Source organism: Engystomops pustulosus, chromosome 11 (assembly GCF_040894005.1).
Source record: "Engystomops pustulosus chromosome 11, aEngPut4.maternal, whole genome shotgun sequence".
NCBI classification, from domain to species: Eukaryota; Metazoa; Chordata; class Amphibia; order Anura; family Leptodactylidae; genus Engystomops; species Engystomops pustulosus.
This window is the reverse complement of record NC_092421.1, coordinates 81667673-81682632: the sequence shown is the minus strand read 5'-3', so window position 1 is coordinate 81682632 and position 14960 is coordinate 81667673. Positions and strand designations below refer to the sequence as shown.

The 14960-nt window shown below is 48.1% G+C and overlaps 1 protein-coding gene across 2 annotated transcripts in view; it reads left to right on the top strand.

The window, feature by feature from the left end:
- Positions 1–13329: 13329 nt before the first annotated feature.
- Positions 13330–14960, top strand: part of GLRX3 (glutaredoxin 3) — a 28222-nt gene continuing 26591 nt past the window's right edge. The window contains exon 1 of one of the 2 annotated variants that reach the window (XM_072129988.1): positions 13330–13514. In XM_072129988.1, coding sequence (XP_071986089.1) covers positions 13450–13514 — 65 coding nt within the window. In that variant the 5' untranslated portion in view covers positions 13330–13449. The remainder of the gene's footprint in view (positions 13515–14960) is intronic. The other variant, XM_072129987.1, reaches the window with a different exon arrangement.

Sequence of the window (14960 nt, the reverse complement as noted above, 5' to 3'; positions counted from 1 at the left end):
AGCGTGAGTCTTGATACTACTGTGCTCTTTGACCTCTACGTTCAAACTGCTCCCCAGACCTCTTCTCTGCTGTAATATCTAACCAGAAGCCTGCTACAGCAGATCGGAAGGGGTTGTGCGATTGTACACGAGTGCTCAGTAGTCCAGCTACAATTATGGAACAGAAATCTATTTTACACGGTCCTGATGCTTCTGACAACACACACAATAATATGATTTCTCAGAACTCCAGGGCTCCCATTGTAGACTACATGCACCTGACTGTGTGCAATACGTGGGTTGCAAAAATGGGCTGTGCGCCGTTGTATGTGGCCCATGTGACACGGGAAGGGAGAACTCAGCTCAACGGCCAAAGTGCATTCAAAGTGCCGGTGAGACAATGTACTCAGCACAACCAAGCAGAATAGAAGTAAGTTGGGGCAATTTGTGCGGTTAATGCACAGCCCAAAATGGTCTGCAGATTTATATGGCCAATACTGCCGGTGGATGCCCTTTAATCATACTGTCGTGTATGTTGCTAGTAGCAGCAGAACTGTGAAAAATGGATTTATATTTCAAGGACTGTAGCATTACTCTGGGGAGTGGGTTCTCACACTGCTGTGCTCTTAGCTCTCTGAACTGCTCCAAAGACCCTCCCCTCTTCTACAAATAAAAGCTGTAGCAGTCCCTACAATACTTACACAGCATAGAAGCCGTGTAGCTCAGGACACCAGTGCGAGGCCTGAACCCTGGAAGATAAATCATATTTCACAGTCCTGCTGCTACTAACATGACACAGAAATGTATCATTTATCAGGTCTTCAGGGCTGATATGTTCACTGTATACAGGAGCAAAATGGCAGACAGACTTCCCCTTTATAAGAGAAAAGGACATAAAAACCATCAGAAAACATACATTAAGCGGATGGTCCACCGCACCCTCCATACACGGCCGCTTCCTCATCACATTCATATCGACAACCATGTCCTCACACAGCTCCATATTTATGGCCCTAGGAGGAAAACACAGCACAGAAATAATCATCAGAATTATTATAATGTACAATAATCTATTATAATGAGCGATAACAGCGTCCCATTACATAGAGGCGCCACAGCTCAGCACCAACACGAGTTCAGCTCCAGAGCAGCTGTGCAAAGGCTTCAGCAACCTGCGGAGGTCATATAATCCGACTGTCAGAGGAACATGAGTTATAGGGGGTCATCTGCCGTCCCAAAATGGAACTGAGGTGTAAAACCGTCATAGAGACCCGGAGTAATCAGCTCTTACACATCACACCCTCGCCCTGGTGATCGGTGCACTTTGTATCACAACTTACCTTTATCTCACTTTTACGGATAAGCTTTTCATGTACTTCTGAGATTAGAGACACTTTCTTATTTTTCCTGGAAAACTTTCCTACAAGATTTTTTTGCTGACTTGAAAAGATCCCTTGGAGCAGGGGCAGAGTCTGCACTAAGTGTCTGGAAAGTGCCCATGATTGCTGTATATGAATGGAGCACATGCATCACCACAGCTCTATTCTCTTGTATAGGAGATATGATGTCCTGGATATCTTAAAGGGGTTTGCCCATTAAAGAAAGTTCTCTCTGATCTGGTCTTGTAATGCAGGGGGGGGGGCACTACAGTGTGCAGACAGGAGAAGCTATTCATGAGAAGAATCAGACCATAGACAGAAGATTTAGGGTCAGATCCAGGGGCAACCAAATCCAGGATTGATAGAGACAGGTTGGAATTATATGTGTGATGCTGGATTGTTGTTAATAACAGTGAATTAGAGAATGTGTTATTTTGTTATCCTGCATATATTTAAGAATCTCGTCTTCATGGGAAAACCCCTTTAAAGAAAATCTACCATAAATATCAAGCATGATAAACCAGGGGCACATATATACAGAGTAAGGCTATATTCACACTGCCGTATGGGGGACATATATATATGTCCGACGTATATACCGCCTATATATGTCCCCCGTAGATGGCAATGTGCGCAGGGCGCACTATGGGAGCGGCACCCAGTGAAAAGATACATGTCCTATCTTTTCTCGGCATACATCGCCGTGCGCCATATTCCTCCCCGGAGCCGCCCTGCTATGGTACAGCGTACAAAGGAAGTGTGAATGCACCCTAAGAAGGACCTCTGAGATACAGTGAAACATGTAAGCAGGGGTGCAGCAGCCATGAGGCGAGTTGAGCCTCTTGCCCCAGGCAATCACCTGCAACAAAACAAAACTTCACAATAATCTCTCAACACCCAATGTCAGCATGTGAGCTAGACACTGACTGGATGGGGTGTAGGAAGCATTCTATAGCTCGCAGCAAGCAGCAAAAAGTTGAGGGGATCCCTGCATGTAAGGAGGGGGGGGGGTGGGGGGGTGAACAGTCTAATAAACACTAGGTCCATCACCCTCATCCCAATCCATAAATCTCTAATAATGAGGTTCTCAGCTCTGCTTCTCCTGCCCTGCAGGGGGCATCCTGTGCTGAGCACTGCCTAGGGGGCAGCTGTGGCTTTTGGACAAGAGTGAAACTAAACTTTAGTCACAGTAAATCTAGTCCAGGACTGTGAGGGGCGCTATACACATTGCACTGCGGACCCCGCATCCCCCCCGACCTCTCCGCAGGAGCCCGCATCCCCCCGACCTCTCCGCAGGAGCCCGCATCCCCACGACCTCTCCGCAGGAGCCCGCATCCCCCCGACCTCTCCGCAGGAGCCCGCATCCCCCCGACCTCTCCGCAGGAGCCCGCATCCCCCCGACCTCTCCGCAGGAGCCCGCATCCCCCCGACCTCTCCGCAGGAGCCCGCATCCCCCCGACCTCTCCGCAGGAGCCCGCATCCCCCCGACCTCTCCGCAGGACCCTGCATCACCCCGACCTCTCTAGAGGACCCTGCATCACCCCGACCTCTCTAGAGGACCCTGCATCACCCTGACCTCTCTAGAGGACCCTGCATCACCCTGACCTCTCTAGAGGACCCTGCATCACCCTGACCTCTCTAGAGGACCCTGCATCACCCTGACCTCTCTAGAGGACCCTACATCATCCTCTACAGGACCCTGCATCCCACTGACCTCTCTACAGGACCCTACATCATCCTCTACAGGACCCTGCATTCCCCTGACCTCTCTACAGGACCCTGCATCACCCTGACCTCTCTACAGGACCCGATATCATCCTCTGCAGGACCCTACATCATCCAGACCTCTCTATATCATTTGCCGTATCCCTTTAAGCCGCAGGTATGTACCTTTTAGGGATCTAGCAGGAATGGGCAGTACATGAGGGCCACTTACCTCCGCGCTGCTTCCTTCCCTCTCACACGATGTGCCCGCAGTGAGGAGACTCCGGGGCAGCCCCGCCCATCCACCACACACACAGAACGCGGATAGTGTTACAATGTATCCTACGGCCTTCCGTCCAGCCAATCAGTGCGCGGGGGCATTCGAATGCGGTGACGTCACGAACTTCTGCCTGATCCAAACAGGGAAGCCCGGAGATTAACCCCTGGTCTCCCGCACAGAGAAGAAAAGGGGCCGCACACCCCAAATGTCCGCACCTGCGCCTCACCTGTACCGTGTGCCCCCGACTTACAACATCATCTACAATAGGCAACTTTACCAAGAGTTTTGATTAAATAAGTATAAAGTTACGTCTTTCCATTATAGAAGGACATCACAGAGCGCTGAGTTATAGCCCTGCAGAGGGCGCTGTGTCCAGTCCTAGTCCACTCTATCAGGGCCAGTTCCCATCTGTGTTTTGGTTTCTGTTTGGTACTTCCAGTTTCTCCCATGGCCTTGCAGTGTTGTTACTTAGTATCGTTCGTTACATCTTCTGTTAGACCTTCCGTTATTTGAGCGAAGGTAGGAATAAAAAAAACGGATGTCAATAAAATAATGAAAACCAGAAACTATCTGACTCTAACACAGAACAATGTATATATTTTTTAAAACCGATGTTGAACGGTTTAGTTTTTAAATTTTTTTTAGATGAATAAATAGACATATAGAGATACAGACAGACAGAAATAGTTAATATATAGATAGAAAAGTAGATGATGGATAGATTATAGATAAATAGAGGCGTAACTACAGCAGTAGCAGCCATAGCAGCCGGTATGGGGCCCCCTGACATCATCTGATAAGCTCAGTGGGGAATCCTAAGGGGCCAGTAAACTACACCCCGTTGTAGTTTATTGGCCCCTTAGGGTGAAGACACACGTGGCGGTTTTTGGGCCGTTTTTAGTTACTGCGTTTTCACATCGTTAAAAACGCATGCGTTTTTTGAAAACAAATGCGTTTTTGACCAGTTTGAATTAAGATAATTGGTCAAACCTGTCAAAAACGCATGCGTTTTTTACGATCCAAAAACGCACTAACTAAAAACGGCCTAAAAACGCCACGTGTGTCTTCACCCTAAGGGTGAAGACACACGTGGCGTTTTTGGGCCGTTTTTACTAATTGCGTTTTCAGATCGTTAAAAACGCATGCGTTAAAAAACGCATCCGTTTTTTGAAAACGCATGCGTTTTTGTCCGGTTTTCCGAAATTGTGCAATGAAAAACGGACAAAAACGCATACGTTTTCAAAAACGCATGCGTTTTTTAACGATCTGAAAACGCACTTAGTAAAAACGGCCCAAAAACGGCCCAAAAACGCCATGTGTGTCTTCACCCTGAGGGCGCGTTCACACGTTGCGTTTTGACCTGCGTTTTCATTGCGTTTGAAACGCATATACAACAGCTGAGGAGAGGTGATTTGCCTAATTTCATCACTGTTAACGCATGCGTTAACAAAACACATCGTAAACGCGATGTTAACGCATGCGTTAACAAAGCGTTAACGCATGCGTTTTGTAAACGCATGCGTTAACATTGCGTTTACAAACGTAAACGGTAATGTAATTAGGCAAATTACCTCACATCAGCTGTTGTATATGCGTTCCAAACGCAATGAAAACGCAACCAAAACGCAACGTGTGAACGCGCCCTTAGGATTCCCCACTGAGCCTATCATCATGCTGGGATTCACTAAGGTCTTGCGCCCGATGTCCACTAGGTGTCGCTGCTGGCTGAAGTCCGCCGGAGTTCGTTGGAATTCACCTCCTTCGTTCCGGTGTATGTGAGTGCTATTTTTGCGCCACAATTTTTTTTTTAAATTCTGCGATTTTTCCAAATCCATCGATTTCTGTTGCATGAAAGCCGTTGCCGATGTGTCACAATCCGATCGCGTGCGCCAAAATCCTGGGGCAATTCGGCGCAAAACGGAAATATTCATATATATATATACACTCACTGGCCACTTTATTAGGTACACCTGTCCAACTGCTCGTTAACACTTAATTTCTAATCAGCCAATCACATGGCGGCAACTCAGTGCATTTAGGCATGTAGACATGGTCAAGACAATCTCCTGCAGTTCTCCCGAGCATCAGTATGGGGAAGAAAGGTGATTTGTGGCCTGTGAACGTGGCATGGTTGTTGGTGCCAGAAGGGCTGGTCTGAGTATTTCAGAAACTGCTGATCTACTGGGATTTTCACACACAACCATCTCTAGGGTTTACAGAGAATGGTCCGAAAAAGAAAAAACATCCAGTGAGCGGCAGTTCTGTGGGCGGAAATGCCTTGTTGATGCCAGAGGTCAGAGGAGAATGGGCAGACTGGTTCGAGCTGATAGAAAGGCAACAGTGACTCAAATCGCCACCCGTTACAACCAAGGTAGGCAGAAGAGCATCTCTGAACGCACAGTACGTCCAACTCTGAGGCAGATGGGCTACAGCAGCAGAAGACCACACCGGGTGCCACTCCTTTCAGCTAAGAACAGGAAACTGAGGCTACAATTTGCACAAGCTCATCGAAATTGGACAGTAGAAGATTGGAAAAACGTTGCCTGGTCTGATGAGTCTCGATTTCTGCTGTGACATTCGGATGGTAGGGTCAGAATTTGGTACAACAACATGAAAGCATGGATCCATCCTGCCTTGTATCACCGGGTCAGGCTGGTGGTGGTGGTGTCATGGTGTCTTTGGGCCCCTTGGTACAACGCCACAGCCTACCTGAGTATTGTTGCTGAGCATGTCCATCCCTTTATGAGCACAATGTACCCTGTAACATCTGATGGCTACTTTCAGCAGGATAATGCGCCATGTCATAAAGCTGGAATCATCTCAGACTGGTTTCTTGAACATGACAATGAGGTCACTGGACACAAATGGCCTCCACAGTCACCAGATCTCAATCCAATAGAGCATCTTTGGGATGTGGTGGAACGGGAGATTCGCATCATGGATGTGCAGCCGACAAATCTGCGGCAACTGTGTGATGCCATCATGTCAATATGGAGCAAAATCTCTGAGGAGCTTCCAGCACCTTGTTGTATCTATGCCACGAAGAATTGAGGCAGTTCTGAAGGCAAAAGGGGTCCAACCCGTTACTAGCATGGTGTACCTAATAAAGTGGCCGGTGAGTGTATATATATATATGTTTATATACTGTATATACGTGTGTATCTGTGATGTGTATATACTGTATGTGTGTATATGCTGTATGTCTGTATAGGACACTGCATGTGTGTGTATGTGATGTGTGCATGCTCTATATGTGTGTGATTATATAAATGTGTGTATGAGTGGATGTTTATGTATGTAGTTATATAATTGTGTGTATATATGAGTGTAGTTTGTATATTTTAAGTGGGAAGGAGGCCCCATTCAGGAGTTTGTTTTGGGGCCCAGCCTCTCATAGTTACGTTCCTGTAGATAAATGTGATGTACGGAGAGAAAGATAGGCAGATAGAAATGAGAGATCGATAAATTCAAGAAAACGGGCAGCAATCCAATTCAGGTGAAAAAATAGTAGAAATTACTTTATTCCATGGTGAGTAACAATAACAGCGACGTTTCGGCTCTGTAAGAGTCTATTTTCTACTATTTTTTCACCTGAACGGAGTTCCGCACGGAGTTCGGGCGGGGGGGCGTTGCACGGAGTTGGGGAGGGGGGCGCACGGAGTTGGGGAGAGGGGCGCATGGAGTTTGAGTGGGCTCGGGAGGGGGGCTGCATACGGAGTGCGGGCGGGCTGGCGGCCGGAGTTTAGGCGAGTGGGCCGGCCGGAGTTGGGGTGGATGGGAGTTGTTCGGCGGGCAAATCAGAATTTAAGTGGTTGGGTGGGCTGGAGTCTGGCTGGGGGGGGGGGGGGGGGGCGGCCGGGGTGAGTGGTGGTGGGGGAGAGGCAGGCGGAGGGCAGATCAACGAGGCTCCGATACAGAATTGCCGTGGCATCATTTAATAGTACTACGGCAGCCAATGCACTGCCTAGGGTGTTTGAAACCAAGCAGGTCTGCTCATGCGACATACAGCAAATCTATAGTATTGCTGTTTATTTTCATTTTGCTGCCTCCCTATTTTTACACCATGTCTCTGATATGCTCCCAACTGCTAAAGCAACTGATCGTGCCCCCCCACCCAACAAGGTCCAATGGGAGGGATCAGGGCCAAGATGTGGTGTATATATAGGTTTGACCATGGCAATTAACAGGTTACCAGCAGTGATTGATGCCAGTAATTAATGAAGATTGAGAGACATTTCTGACTGTAAATATCTTACTAAAGAGAAGATAGTAATTTTTCACAAATTATGGTAAAAATTGTTTTGGATAAGAAAAACAGACTTGTTTACCACCAAAGCAGGAAGCATGACAGGAGCTGTCTGGAAAGTTGTTTACCACTTTAAAAACTTTCTGCCACAAAATATTATGTGGACTCAATGTAAGTCTATAGGACAAGGCTTTGTTATTTTTTGTGCTGAAATAGAAGGTATAAAGGAGAACAGTCCCAGTCCTCAGTGTCCTGCAGTTAGGGGACAGAGCTAGGAGGAGAAAACTTCCATTCTACCTGAGCAACCAGAAGAAGCTGAGATGGGGATCCTCTGCCATGGACCCTGTGACTAGGTACCAGCCTAAGGAGAGAGGGAGAGCTAGCCCAGGCCTTTCCTCAGCATTAACCCTTCTTCTGCCAGGGAAGAGATTGGAGCCTTATGATTTGCTTGTTTTGCTTTAGAAGAAGGAAACTATTTCCTGCAGATCTGACCCTCTGGAATTTCCCATTGGGGTGCTCCGCGCCTCACCATCCCTTCCGAAGAACAACAACACATGGTGACACCTCAATGGTATCTGGTAGACCCCGCATAGCGCTGGGGCTAGCCCTAACCCAGGCAACACACACAACCCTCAGGTATCATACGGATCTTCACTGCCGCTCTGTATGGTCAAATCTGCTATCCAGGAGTCTCTGACTATTAGGCTGGATTAGACATGAGGTTATGGGCTTCCAAGTTAAAGATAAGTCTAGATGACTTGTACAAATGTTAATAACTGTCAGTGTATCAGCGCATCAATGTCCAATCTCTATGTAACCAAACACCACTATCCCAAATAGCAATATTCCAGGCGTCTAAACTCGGAGACATTTCCATCTTGTGTCAGAAATGAAGTGAGATGAGGATTAATATTATTTATCCCCAGATATTTTATAGACAATGTTAATTTGTTTGCACTTTCCCTTGTGGGGCGAGAGATTTCTATAGGTATATTAGACTTGTCATAATTGACTTTAATCCCTCAGAGGCTTCTGAACCCTTCAATTTCCTGTAATAAATTAGGTAATGAGATGAGGGATTGTGAAAATATCAAAATGACACAGTCTGCATAAAAAATGACCCTGCTGACTGGATGCTGCGCCCGCGTTGGAGGGATGACCAGATGTGCTTCCCCCTGCTGCATCGTATATCGTATCAATCTGCGCTGCAAATCTTCATGGGGAGACAGGGAGAGGCCCCGCATCGGGTTATAAAGTAAGAAGTGACTTGGAGAATGTCACTCAGTGAGACATGCCCGGAACCAGAACCCCTCATAATTGTTCATTATAATTGGAGATCTTCATTATACATAGGAATCTACAAGGAGACAGTACTATCTGTGCCTAGAAAGGAGAGACCAGGAAGTAGTCACACGTGTCTTCCCAGTGCATCTTCTTAAAGGGCATGTACCTGCACATTACTGGTGCTAGACTGTCCACACAGTGATATGCTCCTTACCTTAGGGGGTTGCTGTCAGTCTTTTTTCCTCCTTTCAGGGGTTTGAAATATGCTGAAAAATAACTTTATTAAAATATGTAAATGAGCCTGAGGCGATCAGGCTGACGGCACCTGAGGCTTGTTATTCACCCCGCTCTGTGCAGAAAGCCGGTGACGTCAGCCGGCTGCCTGTAAGTCTTGCGCATGCACGGGCACCATTCCTTGTGCAACTGCAGTCAAGTGCGTTGTGCAAGGAATGGTGTTCTCCGCCATGCAGACATGACTTGCAGACAGCCGGATGATGTCACCGATTAGCGGCTGTCTCATTTACATAATTTTATAAATAAATTTTTTTTTGCCGTATTCCGGACCCCTGAAAATAGACTGCCATCAACTCCCTAAGGTAACAAGCATGATTGTGTGGATGGTCTAGCTGGTCTATCTGGTGGTAGATGTCCTCTAAGTGCAGCTATTTAAGTGCACAGAATTATACCAGAATGTAGCATTATAGAATATGCCCATCATCATCATCTTCAATGTCATCACTTTCACCCGGTCTCACCATCACTCATTTCTCTCATCCACAGGTACGTCCGCTTAATTTGGCAGTATTGTTTTGTCCTTTGCACCTTTTATGTTTATGTGTGGATGCAAATCTAATACCTGCTGCTTTCTGGAGGCTGAGCACAGGATCTCCCGGTGTGACGTGCACAGGAGCGCCAAAGGGCTAAATTACATAATTTAAAAAATTATTTTTGGCCGAAGTCATAAGGTTTTATGGCTAATCGTGACAGGTTTTCTTGGTTTAAATAATGGTTTTCAAAGTGGTAGATTTTCTTCAAAGGACATCTACCACCAGGATGAAAGATTGTAAACCCAGCACACTGAAATACTGGTGTGCGCCTCCTCTGACAGGATCCGCTCTTCTTTTAACTTTATGTGTCCAGCTTTTTAAGAAAAAAGGCCTTACAAATTATGCAAATTAGGACTTCATTAAAAACTATGATTACAAAGCATCGCCCTTATCCCTAAATGGTTCCTTTCTATGGCTGCAATGTTACAAAAATCAGTTTACACAACTCACCTGATGAGAATCCAATGATATTAACGGAGTCCTGGATTTTACTTGCATTGCTCCGCCTCCTTGTTCCTCATGGATAGGTCTAAGTGCTATGATATTCTTCTTTGTGAAACATTGAGAGACAGCTCTGTTACATCACTAGGAAATTAAACTCATGTGACCAGTATGACATCATCTAAGGTCTTGTTACATTTGTAACGTCTACCCCATTTATGTATCTGATCACATGAAATCACACCAGCCTCCAGACTATGACTTATAGTCATATTCATGTGATCACATACCTACATGGGGTAGACGATGCAAATGTAAGAGGACCATGGATGACATCACCTTGGTCACATGATATGAAGTGTCCAATAATGCAACAGAGCTCTCTCAATGTTCCATACAACAGAATATTATATAACTTGGAACTGTCAATCACAAATAAGGAGGCGGGGCAATGCAAGTAACATTTAATATGCAGGACTCCATTGATATCATTGGACTCACATCAGGTGAGTTGTATATAAGTTTACTAACTGTTTATTTGTAACTTTGCAGCAATGGAAAGGAGACATTTAGGGATAAGGGCGGTGCTTTGTGATCATAGTTTTTCATGATATAATTATTTTGGGTGGGTTTATATGCATGATGGGTTTTCTTTAAAGGGCACCTACCACCACAAATCTACCTATAAAGGTAGATCGGGTGGTAGGTGGATCAATGGGACGTGAGGATAGCCCTTTAAGAGCTAATCCTCACGTCCCCGCAATTTTTTGGTAACTTTTATGAAACGTTTATGCTAATTTTATTATGCGGCTACTGGGGCGTGGAGTAGCCGCATCTGAGGTTACACGAGGCGGCTACTCCACGCCCCGGTAGCCACTTTACCCCTCCTACTCACCATCTTCGGCATGCAGCTGCGCGTAGCTGCGCGCCCTTGTCCGACGATCCGGCAGTCTGCGCATGCGCAGAACAGTAGGCGGTCACTGCTCCGAAGCCGGGGCTGCACAGGCGCGGGCCTGCTGTTCTGCGCATGCGCAGACTGCAGGATCGTCGGACGAGGGCGCGCAGCTACGAGCAGCTGCGCGCCGAAGATGGTAAGTAGGAGGAGAAAAGAGGCTACCGGGGCGTGGAGTAGCCGCCTCGTGTAACCTCAGATGCAGCTACTCCACGCCCCAGTAGCCGCATAATAAAATTAGCATAAACGTTTCATAAAAGTTAGCAAAAAATTGCGGGGACGTGAGGATTAGCCCTTAAAAGGACTATCCTCACGTCCCATTGATCCACCTACCACCCGATCTACCTTTATAGGTAGATTTGTGGTGGTAGGTTCCCTTTAAGCCTAAAACACAAATACTTGGAAAGACAAGACTACAATGCTACCTGTGCCAACATAAGCCAAGCAGGTAGGTAGTGCTATATGCATGTGTATAGTGCAGTACCACCCTAGGGTCACTTTCCCACTGGCATGAGTGGAGGTCCAATACTGAAGATGGTGGTGCGCTGGGGCCTCTAAGTTCTATATCTGAAAGGAGAAGTATATGGAGAGGGTCAGAGCTGTTGGTGCCTACAATCTCAGGGGTGGAGGCCATTCGTTTCACAGGTAGAGCCTGGGAGGTAGTACTATCTGTTATTACTGCATTAGCAGGACAGTCTTGAATGCATTATTGGCAGAGCCTACATCATGGGGAATAAGGAAGTTAGTAATATCTGAGCCTACACCATTAATAATGGAGGCGAGGTCGTCTGTGCCTATCGTGCTGGTCAACTGAAGGTCAACACAAGCCGCTGTGGAGATTCACTTGGTGGCCATGTCACTCACCTGGAGACTCCTAAGCCGGTTCCACATTTGCGAGTGTGATGCGATGAACTAACATCACACTCGCAACGCATGCTGCTCGGATCGCACGGCCTGAACTGACATGCTGAGTTCACTCCCGGTGTGCAGCGTTCAGGCCGTGCAATCCAAGCAGCATGCGTTGCGAGTGTGATGTGAGTTCATCGCATCACACTCGCAAATGTGGAACCGGCCTTATATTTGTCATCATCGGCCTCCTACCTTCTAACATCAACTTTTAAACATATGCTAATGAGTCAGAAGGCCTCTGGGGGGTGTTACCAGGGCCCCTCCGTGCTGTAGCTTCACAGGTTGTTACAATACAACTTGAAACAAGAATGACAGCTCACCCAAAACCTTGTGTAATCTCAGTTGCACGGATCCATCTAAAGCTTGGCACAAACAGTACATGTAAAACAATCCCTCTGGCACTCGTGGGCTGCGGTAAAAAACTTTTTATTTCAATAAATTAAAACACCATCCACAGTAATACGTAAGAACGCAGGCACAGATCAGACCTATGCCTTTCCACAATGGTCTTAAACTCAGTCAGAGGCTGTTACACTGTCTCCCCCAGCACTTCCCCCTCCACCTGCCTGATGTAATCTCACAGCAGCAGAGTAAATTTCATCTTCACAGTGTGACAGGCTTTAAAGCCACAGCACGTGGGAGCTCTGGTAACTCCTCCCAGAGCACTTCTGGCTAATTAGCATAATGATAAAGTTGATTTTAGAAGGAAGAAGTCCATGGATAACACATATAAGAAGATCCCACAGTCCCGGAGCCTGGATCTGTGAGTAATGTCTCTGGTTTATCAGGATGGATTGTGATGGTAAATTTCCTTAAAGTCCACTTTCAGATAACTGTAAATAACCAATCGTGCATTGTCCCATTTCACAGACTGAGACTCCTCTCCTGACACGTCCCTTTAAAAGTGTTTTACAGGTTTGAAAAATAAAAACCCCAGTGAATTATTGATGACACGTTTTCCACAACCAAAAGCCAAATTGTGGAAATGGGATAATTACAATAATTTCCATTAAAAATAGGAAAAACCCTTGACAATGACAATTCTGACCCCAAGAGAACTGACTCCTGTCCTTCCCTACACCCTGACAGATACAATGGTGACAGGAGGAATAACAGAGGGACAAGGCAGAGATCCTATTTTCTAGGACATATAATAACTATTCGAGTGTATAATATTGGGGTTTCATGTTTCCCTTCGTTATTCACATCCCTGAGGCGGCAGCTCCCTCCCCCCTCCATCCTATCAGCAGCCGCTCCCTCCCCCCTCCATCCTATCAGCAGCCGCTCCCTCCCCCCTCCATGTTATCAGCAGCCGCTCCCTCCCTCCCATCAGCAGATCTGCGCTCGGCTGATCACGTCTGCCTGTCATACAGGCGGCAGCTGCAGCACAGACGCGTCTAGCGGCAGATCGATAGCTCGGCGCTCCTCAGCCCGCACTTCCCGGCATCATGGCGGCGGTGCTGGACGCCGGTTCTGCGGGTCACTTCCAGGAGCTGCTACAGAAGAGTGAGAAGTACGTGTGCGGCTACAGGGGGCGCTAGTGAGGAGGGGGCGAAGTCCTGTCCGCTCTGTGCAATGCAGCGGTCACTGACACCGGGGCTGCAGCCTACAGAGGCCTGGGGGTGATATGGGGGCACCCACCTTTATATGACCCGAGATGTGTTCTGTGACCCCATATATGACCCTAGTAGTGCACGGCCATCCCGTATATATGACCCTAGGTGTGCGCCGCCAACCCGTATATATGACCCGAGGTGTGCGCCGCCAACCCGTATATATGACCCGAGGTGTGCGCCGCCAACCCGTATATATGACCCGAGGTGTGCGCCGCCACCCTGTATATACGACCCTAGGTGTGCTTCGCGACCCCGTATATATGACCCGAGGTGTGCCCCGCCACCCCGTATATACGACCCTAGGTGTGCTCCGCGACCCCGTATATACGACCCTAGGTGTGCTCCGCGACCCCGTATATACGACCCTCGGTGTGCTCCGCGGCCCCGTATATACGACCCTAGGTGTGCGCCGCAACCCCGTATATATGACCCTAGGTGTGCGGCGACCCCGTATATATGACCCTAGGTGTGCGCCGCGACCCCGTATATATGACCCTAGGTGTGCGCCGCCACCCCGTATATATGACCCGAGGTGTGCGCCGCGACCCCGTATATATGACCCTAGGTGTGCGCCGTGCCCCCTTATATATGACCCTAGTAGTGCACGGCCACCCCGTATATATGACCCTAGGTGTGCACGGCCACCCCCTATATATGACCCTAGGTGTGCGCCGCGACCCCCTATATATGACCCTAGGTGTGCGCCGCCACCCCGTATATATGACCCTAGGTGTGCGCCGCCACCCCGTATATATGACCCTAGGTGTGCTCCGCGACCCCGTATATACGACCCTAGGTGTGCTCCGCGACCCCGTATATACGACCCTCGGTGTGCTCCGCGGCCCCGTATATACGACCCTAGGTGTGCGCCGCAACCCCGTATATATGACCCTAGGTGTGCGGCGACCCCGTATATATGACCCTAGGTGTGCGCCGCGACCCCGTATATATGACCCTAGGTGTGCGCCGCCACCCCGTATATATGACCCGAGGTGTGCGCCGCGACCCCGTATATATGACCCTAGGTGTGCGCCGTGCCCCCTTATATATGACCCTAGTAGTGCACGGCCACCCCGTATATATGACCCTAGGTGTGCACGGCCACCCCCTATATATGACCCTAGGTGTGCGCCGCGACCCCCTATATATGACCCTAGGTGTGCGCCGCCACCCCGTATATATGACCCTAGGTGTGCGCCGCCACCCCGTATATATGACCCTAGGTGTGCGCCGCCACCCCGTATATATGACCCTAGGTGTGCGCCGCCACCCCGTATATATGACCCTAGGTGTGCGCCGCGACCCCGTATATATGACCCTAGGTGTGCGCCGTGCCCCCTTAT